Here is an 11,297-nt window from a genome sequence, read left to right on the forward strand (position 1 = left end):
CACATTCAATTTTATGTCTTACAGGGTTTATACTGAGTTCAGTATTGTAGTTTATAATGAGTTCAATAGTGAACCTAAAAATTTACAGCCACTTTTGAAAGAGATGTATCCTTGCTCTGGAATGTTACTGAATATGTTAAAGCTGTAATGAAATGCTTCTTCTAATCATGTGGTTATTAAATTTTAAAAAAATTAATTAATTTTAAAAAGTAAAATAAAAATACAGTTTTAAAAAATGGTGGAAGGAGGGAACTAATTCCTGAAAGTTGTCCTCTTACCTCCACACATGAGCCATGTACACACACACACACACACACACACACACACACAAATGCAAAAAAATACAAAAGACATGCTTATTTTAAAATTTATATACAGTAGTTGAGAGCGTGGTAGGTCAGTGTTGGAGCACCTGCCTAGCATGTGCAAGGCTGTGGATTTAATGCTCAGCACCTCAGAAAATAGTAATTTGTGGCTCTTGGATTTTCTGGGTTTTTGTTTTGTTTTGTTTTGTTTTTGTCCTTTTGAGACAGGGTCTCCCTGCACCCCAGCTGACTAGAACTCCATATTTAGACCAAGCTGGCCTTGATCTTACAGAGATCTCTCTGCCTCTACCTCTTGAGTGCTGGGACTAAAGGCATGTGCCACCACTCCCAGCTTAGGATTTTCTAAAGAATGTAATTCTATTAAATGCTTCCTTCAAGGAACTTAAACCTGTTAGACTTAGATTTTTAATGCCTATAGTGGGCTAGAAAAGACTTCCTGGATCCTAATGTACAGACAAAAGTTGTTCTTAGGATATTGTTACAGTTTACCTCTTTCTGTCCTGCTTTATAGTTGAACTCTTTCCTATAAAGATTTAAACAATATGCTGTATTAAAGATCAGGATAACTCTACAGACCCAACAGCTGATAAAATCCCAGATAGGTTAATATAAACCATTTTGAAAATTAGAAAATCAGAAAATGAGCCAGGCATGATGGCACATGCCTTCGTTACCAGCATTTGTGAGGCAGGAGAAGGCAGATCGCTGTGAGTTTGAGGCCATCCTTGTCTATATAAGAAGTTCCAGGACTTCATAGTGAGACCCTGTCTGAACAAAAGAAACCCAGAGAATGTGTTTTTTACTAAAAATTCACTTAAATGATAAAAATGATATACTTCCACCCATCATCCTAGGGAAGAAAAAAGAAGAAACTTTTGACTTTTTTTTTTCTTTTCTTCTGTCTTTTTGAGATAGGGTTGTCTCCCTGCAGCATTAACTGGCCTGGAACTCACTATGTAGACCAGTCCCACAACTTGGGAGGCAGAGGCAGGCGGATCACTGTATTTTTGCTTTATAAAGCATTGATGACTGAACAGATTTCTATCATTTGAGTTTACCATTTTCATCCCTACTCATTATCATTTCTTAAAAGTTATGTGATATTCTTTCAGTGTCCACACTTTTATTTCTGCAAACAAGTTTGCTAATAGAACATGTGATTTCAGTCAGCAGCACTTTGTGTGCCAGCATGTGTCCTATAAATTCATGTACTTTGTATGCTTGCCTTCTCTTTAGATGTATTCCCAACAACAGGATTACTGCTGCCACTGAGAATTTCATTGCCTATTTCAAGTGTAGTAGATTTCTTAAATGTTAAAATGAATTATATTAGTCATTATGGAAAATGAGGGAAAATAAAACAGAAAGGAGAGAAAAATGCTTAAATATCATTTCAATTCCATTCTGTCCCTTATACATTAGTCCAAACAACCCTCCAAAAAGATTATTTCATTCTTTTACCCTATTTGTGAGTACTTACTCAACACACTTTTATATCATCCAGTCCTATTTTTTTTTATTTTATTTATTTTTATTTTATGTGTATGAGTGTTTTGCCTGCATGTATGTAAGTGCACCCATGTCATGCAATGCCTGTGGAGGCCAGAAAAGGGTGTCGGAGCCCTTGGAACTGGAGCTATGGATGGTTGTTAGCCACCATGTGGGTGCTGAAAATTGAATCTGGATCCTCTGGAAGAGTAGCCAGTCCTCTTAACTGCTTAACTATCTCTCTAGCCCCCGCTCCTATATATATTTTTTTTGTCTTGAGCAGCTTATCTCTGTAATTTTTATGTTCTGTGTCTGAAAAATTAGTAACATATATGAGAATTAAATAAGTTAATCCACATAAAACTTGTAGCTTGATGCCTGGCACAGCTGGTATTTAAATTATTAACTGTGGAATTTGCTGTTTTATATGCTAACTATAAAAATGAATAAAATTAAACCAGGCATACTCCTGGTTATTATGATCCCAACACTCTGAAGGCTGAGGTAGGAGGATCGAAGTTGGAAGCCAGCCTGAGCTACAGAGATGCTTATCTAAAAAAATAAATAAGGGTCTTAGAACAAGCTAAGTGATAGAGTACTTGCCTAGTATGTGCAAGGCCCTCACTGGATTCAATTCCCAGCACTACAATAAAATTCATTATTTTAAGATTCTTGATGCAGCTACTGTAGTTTTTGCTCTCAAAATTTATGATTATAGTCAGTTCCTATTTTCTCTACACAGTTTTCCCTTTGAAATTTTTTTTCATTATAATTAAAGCATGGAGGTGCTAAGAGGAGCCACAGAATAATTTCTGAGTTGGGTGCAAGTTGTCAGTTCAACTTTACCAGTGTAATTTATGTAGCTACAATGAGTAACTTTTTCTCTTAGATTCTCATTGTTTCTTTCTAAGCGTTAACTTGATTTAAGGGCTATGGACTCTAGAAGGAAAGTGATAATTCACTAACCTGGAGGATCTTTATCTTAATACTATACCACTCATGCCTCACATTACACCCTCCCCAATCCACGTCATATTCTAAATTGTGTTCTTTCTTATACACTTCGATGGTACTTTTTTGCCTCACACACCAAATTCCATCAGCCTCGTTCCCAAGAAGAAACAAATGTACAGTCTTTGTAAAATTTAACTTATTCTAAAAATAAATCAACTACTATAGCCACGTATTTCTTTTTTAAAAAATGTATAGGTTCCACTGAATCATCCCTTCCCATTGTAGAGAGACTATTATGAAATATAAGTTTTTATTTTTGTATTCTCAATCAAGAAAAAATAGTTTGGATAAAGGTCTAAATGTTGTATGGTCTTTGTTCCCCCCCCTTCCTTCTTTAGGTATGATCCAGATATTCTATTAGGATATGAGATTCAGATGCATTCCTGGGGCTATCTCTTACAAAGGGCTGCTGCTTTAAGCATTGACTTGTGTCAGATGATCTCTCGAGTGCCAGGTATGTAGTTTGTTTTGTGATTCAACTACACAGAAGATTATAAAGTAAATAGAATGTTTTTTTAAAACACTGTAGCTTAGTTTCAGAACTAAATTTTGGTAAGTTCTAGATAAAACTCTATTATAGAAAACAACTAAAAGTAAAGCAGAGGAAAAAATTCTCCAGTCTTACTGCTGCATATACTGTTTTATTTGTTAGGGCTTTCCCTGCTTTCAGTCATTTTACATTTTAGACCTCTACTCCAGTTCCAGGGAATCCAACAGCCTCTTCTGTCTTCCGCGGGCATTGCATGACACAGGTGCACTTACCTACACGCAGACAATACACACATACACATAAAATAAAAATATATATATATTAAAAAAATAACATAAAGGTACTGGAGAGATGGCTCAGTGGTTAAGAGCACTGACTGCTCTTGCAGAGGACCCGGGGTTGATTTCCCAGCACCCACATGGCTGCTACAAATCTTCCTTAACCCCAGTTCCAGGGGAATCTGAAGCCCTCTTTTGACCTCCGTGGCATTGCACAACATGGGTGAACTCACATACATGCAGGCAATACACTCGTACACATAAAATAAAAATAATAACATTAAAAAGATAAATAAAAACATTAAATGCTGGGCATGGTGGTGCACTCCTTTAACTTACCCAGCACTCAGGAGGCAGAGGCAAGCAGATGTCTGTGAGTTCAAGGCCAGCCTGGTCTACATAGTAAGTTCCAGGCCAGCTGAGGTGACAGGGAGACCCTGTCTCAAAAAGACCAAAAAAAAAAAAAATTAATTAATTATGCCTTATATTCCATCTTTATTAATGCTTCCTTCATATAGTATCCCAGAAGAATTTTCCCATATTATGAGATAGTCTTTGGAGAAATTATTGTGAAACTGTAATTATGCAATATTAATTTCCTTCACTTGAGGAACCAGACTTTTATTGTTTTGTCTGGTTTTATTTTTTGTCCATTTACATGGTTTAAAAAAAAAAAAAGACAAGAAAGCTCAAAGAGCACTAATAGTTAACTAATTAATCCTTGATTTTTGAGTTTAAGTCTAAAACTTAATAGCATGAATTTTGAGTTCTATTTATTCCCAAAGGTTTTAATACTAAATTTAGGGAGAGTAACAATATTCACAACAAAATTACTTGCGATTTGTAATTACAATTTTTTTAATGTGATCTTTTTTTTTTTTTTTTTTTTTTTGGACAAAGAATTCCTCAGATTTTTTCCACAGCTTTTTGGGTAAGTTTTTGACTGTTCAGAAAAGGTACCCCTAGTGTTCAGAGGCACTTGTTAATTACTTTACTTAGTTGTAAAAAGTAAAGTGTATGACTTAAATCAGAAGAATGAGTGAAAGTTTATGTCCTGGATTAGGGATTATAGCTCAGTAGTGTTTGCCTGTTGTGCTTGAGGTTGTGAGTTTGACCCAAAACCATAAAAGGAAGGAAAGAGAGGAAAGGAACAGGAAAAGAAAGCTCACATGCTTTCAGAATCTGCTGAGACTTTGTAGGAGACAATACAGTACAACAAAAAGGGTAATGATATTAATGCACAGATTCTGGAGAAAAGACTGCTGGATTAAAAATCTAGTTATGTCATTATCAGCTTCTGTAATGTCAAACAAGTTACTTAGCTGATCATGCCTCAATTTATTCATCTTTAGAATATAGGTGGTAAGACCTTGTAAGGTGATTGTAACAGTGCCTGAAAACATAATAAACATCTCTTTATCATTAAGAAAGAATGAAGAGTGTGTGGGTAAGTGTATGAGGCCTTTGAGGTGAAGTAGTCCTGGTTTGGAATACTAGTTCTTTTACTATAGGGAGGTGACAACAAGATGTAATGTTTCCGAATAAAATTTTTTCTTCTTTTTTTAAAATTTATTGTTATTTTATATGTTTGTTTTGCCTGCATGTAAGTGCATCTGTGTTGTGCAAAGCCAGTGGAAGTCAGAACTAGGCGCCGAATCCCCTGAAACTGGAGTTACAGATGGTTGTTAGCCACCACGTGGGTGTTGTGAATCGAACCCAGGTCCTCTGCAAGAGCAGTCAGTGCTCTTAACCACTGAGCCATCTCTCCAGCTCCCTGAGGAGAATTTTTTATAATACTAAATGAACTTATAGGGTGTGTGCTAAAGTAAAAGAAAAATGTTGGTAGTTCTTAGAACATAGTAGGTGTAGAGAATAAAAGATATTTTAATTATTCTAAAACCACTAATCAACAGCATTCATTATATCTGCTATTTTTATTTTCAGAAAAATCATTACTCAAGAAACTAGACTCAGTTCTATTTGATATGAGGAATTCTCAGTTTTCCATTAACAGTTAAGAGAATTTTGTCCTAAGTATGTCAAACTTGGAGAAAATTATGTGTATTAAAAACTATCACTTGAGGCTGAGAAGATGGCTTATCTAGTAAAGTGTTTGCTACACAAGCATGAGAATCTGAGTTGGATTCCCAGACAAAAAAGCTAGGTGTGATGTTAAGAACGTGTAATTCCTATCCTGGGGAGGTAGAGACAGGAGTATCCCTTGGGCTTGCTGACAAGCCAGGCTTGTTTAATCAGTGAGCTCTAGGTTCAGAGACTGTCTCAAAAAAATAAGGTAAAAAATTGAGGAAGATACCTGATATCAAACTCTTGCTACCGTATACACATGCATGCAAACCTGCCCCACTCCTTCACCAGCTACCTTCCCCCCCTCCCAAGAAATGACAGTGGACTTTAGTTTCACTTGAGACAGAGTCTTGCTATATAGCCTAGGTTTGCCTTGAACGCACAGTCTTCCTGTTCCTATGTGCTGGGATTATAGGCATGAGACATTATATGCCTAGAAGCAATGGATATTTGTTTATGCTAAAGTAAAAGAGAAGTGCATCAGATGTTAATAAATGCATCAGCAGAAATTACCAATTTTTTATTGAATTTTTGTGCAGTTCACTCAAAACATCTTAATCATCTATAGACCCCCCCTGCTCTTGCCTCCTCCCTCATCCAGAGCACCCCCCCATAGGCCACCCCGCTGGATTTCATGCATTCAGTCATATATGTTAAGGCATATCGAGTCAAATAAGTGTACCCAGGCATCCCTCAGTGCAAGTTCATCCACTAGGATCTAGTCAGCCTACCTAGAGTCTCTTTCTTAAAGAAGATCCACTCTCCCTCACACAGCAGTAATCAGTTGCCAATAGTTCTTCAGCTAAGATTGGGGCCTGCTGCCGATTTCCACAGTTCTATGCTAGGTTTTTGTATGCTTGAATTTACATGGGTCTTGTGCATGCTGACACTATTGCTGTAGGTTCATATGAGCAAGGTCCGAAGAGCCTGTAAGACTGTTTCCATACGGTCATGCACCTCCTCCCCTGGCTGTTAAAATCTTTCCGCCCCCTCTTCCACAGTGATTCCTGAGATGGATGAAGTTTAATATAGGAGTCATACCCAGGGACCCACAGTCTGCAGACTCTCATTGTCTGTGCTTTGGCCATTTGTGGCCTTTTATATTCATTGCCCTCCCAAACTAGCCATGGATCAAAAAAACATATCCATTCTTAACAAATATTTACATTTTACTATTTATTGTAAATAATATCACTGCTATGCATAGATCTTATACAAATACTAAGCCATTTTATATAAGGAGTTGAGTTCCACATACTTTGGTACCTGCGTGATATCCTGGACCCAATCCTCTAGATATCAAGGAATAGATGTGTATACTATATAGAAAGAGAAAGAATATGTGTGAGTTGGTACATTTATTTTTCAAATTTTCTTCATTTAAGAAAGAAAAATTATTTTGTTGGTTAAAATAGTGAGTTTTCTAAGATGAAATAGACTGGATTGCATTTTATATTTAATTTTCAATCTTAATATTTTTATCATTCTTATCTTCTTGGCATAATTTGCCTAAAAGTTTGCTTTCTGTGAGTCATGATACAATCTGCATTCATTTCTACAGATGACAAAATTGAAAACAGATTTGCAGCTGAAAAAGATGACTATGGATCAGATACAATGAGTGAGATAAATATTGTTGGCAGAATCACATTAAACCTTTGGAGAATCATGAGAAATGAGGTATGGTCTTCTAAATTTGGGGGAATGAGATTAGATAAATATAGCAGTTTAATCATTACAGAGTATTAGTATGAATTATTCTTATATTTGATTTATTGTTATACTACAGAAGAATTACAGTTTAATGTTATTGATGATTTTAATTGTTTTTCCATTTTGTCTAACAACTAGAAAAATCTGTATTATTATATAAAACTATAATCCCAGCACTTGGGAAGCTAAGACAAGAAGATTGTGAATTCATAGTCCACCTGGACTGTACAGTGAAACTCTTAAAAATAAAGTCAGTCTGGCAAGGTGGTGCATGCCTTTAATTCCTGCACCCAGGAATCTCTATGAGATCAAGGCCAACCTGATCTACATAGTGAATGCCAGCCAGGTCAGCTAGGGCCACAGGGGAATACCATCTCAAAAACAAATAAATGTCTACAGCTGTAATAAAATAGTGTGATATTTTTGTTTAATATTATACAATTTCATCATTTTCAAGAAAAAAAGTCTAGATTTTACAAGGAACTATCTATTCAAAAACTTCAGAGGAACTGGACCAAATTAAGAAGTTAAAGTTGAAGAGAAAATATTTGGAAATAGTTAATAGCAGCATCCGGTTAGGGATTTGAGGTCTCAGATAGATTTTTTGGTGTTGTTGAATAATTCCAACAAGCTAGCCCATTAATTTTCAATCCTTTAGAGAAATCATTCTTTCACACACAAAAAAGCTTATATAGACTACTATATAACATTTATATCTTTGATGTTGTTTGCTTTCTCTAAGTGAAATATAAAGATACTATAGTCTGTTTTCAGATTTAGGACTTTTGTTAATACTGAAATATTTAGACAAAAAATCATTCCTTAATGGCTTCGCCTCTTTGAAACTACTTTTTCATTATACAGTTTCCATTTTATTCTTACAATATACTGATCTTTGTAGCTGTCCTGGATTTATGTTAAACATTTGACTTTCTAAGAATGCTTGGTCACATAATTATATTAAGTAAGGAAATAGGCTCTAGATATAAAATTCAAGTATCACCATTTTTCCTCTTATTTCTTCTTTGTACTGTGACTCTAAAGTTATGCTCATATTTAATTTCAAAGTGTACATTATATGAATCTACTTGGGAATAATTTTGTGTGCAAATGTGTGTATGTTTGTGTGGTATGTGCAAGTTTATGTATATGCATATGTGTGGAAGCTAGGTACGATTCCTTGGGAGCCATCCACCTTGTTTATTGAGATGAGGTCTCTCATTGGCCTGGAGCTTGACAATTTAGGGGAGACTGGCTAGCTAGCAAGCCTCAGGAATCCTTCTGTCTCTACCTTCCAAGCATTGGGATTTTAAGACATGTTGCAACATTTTTAATTTTTTTTTATGTGCATGAGTATATTGCCTGCATGTATGTGAGTGCACCCATGTCGTGTGTCAGAACATTTTTATGTGGATTCGGGTTCTAGGGATTGGACTCCGGTCCTCATGAAGCACTTTACTGACTGTGCTATCTCCCCAGCCCATCACTTTTGTTAAGTCAAAATTATCCCTGCCAATTTAACAATTTTTATAAAATTCTGGATAAACTTTTGTAAAAAGTTGTGGTAGTGCTCTATATGTCCAGCTATTCTGAAATATCAAGGCTTTGGGTCAGAGCTGGCCTTGAGTATTTTCTTCAAATTGAAGACCCTCAAAGTATGTTTTCTGGCTATGGATAGTTCTAGAGGCTCCTTTTTATCCTTATATTTTGTAAATGTTATTTATTTTAATTTTATGTGTATGAGTTTTGCCTGCATGTATGTGTACCAGTGTCATACAGTGCCTAAAGAGGCCAGAAGAGTGTGTCCCCTGTAACCTCATCACATTGATCTTTCTACATTTTGCAGCCCATTGGAAAGGGGGTGGGAGGAGAGAGAGAATGTGAATAAGTACACTTACTATTGAAGTATAGAGATTAAAAGCAATTTTTTTTTTCGGTCTTTTTGAGACAGGGTCTCCCTGGAGCCCCAGCTGTCCTGGAACTCACTATGTAGACCAGGCTGGCCTTGAACTCACAGAGGTCTGCCAGCCTCTGCCTCCCAAGTGCTGGGATTAAAGGTGTGAGCCACCACGCCCGGCCTAACAGATTTTTTTTTCTTACTTAAGAAAAACCAGTTTGGGTTACTACACTGAGATGAGATTAATATTCAGACCCTGTTTTTTATTTCTTGAGTTAAGATTTGAAAAAATGCTTATGTTCAGTAAGTTATGCATAGTTCTAGTTGTGATTCTGTTGTAACATAATATTTACAGTTAGCTTTCCTATCTCCTATGAAAAGTTCAACGTATTATTAGGACTTTTTTAAACAAAATGTTCTACATAAAATACAAGCATTATTGGGCTGGAGAGATGGCTCAGTGGTTAAGAACACTGACTGTTCTTGCAGAAGACCCAGGTTCGAATCTCAGCACCCACATGGCAGCTAACAACTGTCCATAACTCCAGTTCCAGGGGATCCGACAGCCTCTTCTAACCTCCGCAGGCATTGTGTGATACGGGTGCACTCACCTACATGCAGGCAATACACATGTACACATAAAATGAAAATAATAAAATATATTTTTTAAAGTACACAAGCATTATTATGGTGCCTTACTTTTTGTTTTGTTTTTTAGGTTGCTTTAACTAACTACACTTTTGAAAATGTAAGCTTTCATGTTCTTCATCAGCGTTTCCCACTCTTTACCTTTCGAGTCTTGTCTGATTGGTTTGATAACAAAACAGATCTATACAGGTAATGTTTTACAGAATATTGTAGCTTTTTTAAAAATCAGCATTATTGAGCTATATATTGTATACAATAAAATGCATACATTTAAATTATATTGGCTCTATGACTTTAAAGAATATATCCATTAACTCTGTAACCAGTACGTAGTCACGATAAGGAAGGTATCTAACACCCAAATTTAGTTGGTCTGCCCAAAGCCTGACTATCCAGGTAAATGCTACCTAAATTTCTATTAGTAGATTACTTTTGCCAACTTTACAACTTCTTATAAGTGGAAATATTAATAATCTATCCCTATGTGTCTGAATTCTTTGAAGAAATTCACCATGTTTTCTTTCAGCTGTGTTGAGATTGAATATATTACATGTTAATTTTTATAATTCAGTAGTGTTCAATTATATGAACTATACAGTGATTTATTCATTCAGCTCTTAATGGACATATTGGTGGCGTTTATAATTAGTATGAGTAAAAACTATTATATATGCAAGTCTTTATGTGAACATATTTTTTAAATATTTTTTATTTATTATTTTTATTTTATGTATATAAGTGTATTGCCTGCATGTATGTGAGTTCACCCGCGTCATGCAATGCCACCAAGGTCAAAAGAGGGCTTCAGATTTCCCTGGAACTGGAGTTAAGAACGGTTCATAGCCACCATGTGGGTGCTGGGAATCAAATCCGGGTCCTCTGCAAGAGCAGTCAGTGCTCTTAACCACTGAGCCATCTCTCCAGCCCCATGAACATATATTTTTATCTCTATAATTGTGAAATTTCTGAACCACATAGTCTGTTAACATTTTAAGAAATTGCTAGTCTTTGGTAATTCACTTATTGCAAGTCTGCTGGAACTATATTGTCTCAGTTTATCAGAAAATACCTTTATTCCATATTTTTTAATTTATTTTTTTTTAATTAAAAGAAGCATTTCATTACAACAGCATTAACGTATTCAATAACATTTTTCTGAGCTAGGGTACATCTCTTTCAAAATTGGCTGTACATTTCTAGGTTTACAGATGAATTATTACACTTATAAAATCTTATACTCATTATAAACTCTCTAAGAGATAAAATTAAATTAGGTTCCAATGTTTAAAAAAGATCTCCTCTTCATTGTCAAAACACACAGTTTCATACAGAAAAATTCATTCCAAGCCTATTGACAT

At 35.5% G+C, this 11,297-nt stretch overlaps 1 protein-coding gene across 2 annotated transcripts in view; it reads left to right on the top strand.

Moving 5' to 3' along the window:
* Nucleotides 1-11,297, top strand: part of Rev3l (REV3 like, DNA directed polymerase zeta catalytic subunit) — a 171,754-nt gene that overhangs the window by 114,703 nt on the left and 45,754 nt on the right. For both annotated transcript variants that reach the window (XM_029555725.1, XM_008852401.2), the window contains 3 exons: nt 3,167-3,282; nt 7,243-7,361; nt 10,010-10,128. In XM_029555725.1, coding sequence (XP_029411585.1) covers nt 3,167-3,282; nt 7,243-7,361; nt 10,010-10,128 — 354 coding nt within the window. The remainder of the gene's footprint in view (nt 1-3,166; nt 3,283-7,242; nt 7,362-10,009; nt 10,129-11,297) is intronic.

The sequence above is a fragment of the Nannospalax galili genome, unplaced genomic scaffold (assembly GCF_000622305.1).
Source record: "Nannospalax galili isolate Female #2095 unplaced genomic scaffold, S.galili_v1.0 scaffold646, whole genome shotgun sequence".
Classification (NCBI taxonomy): domain Eukaryota; kingdom Metazoa; phylum Chordata; class Mammalia; order Rodentia; family Spalacidae; genus Nannospalax; species Nannospalax galili.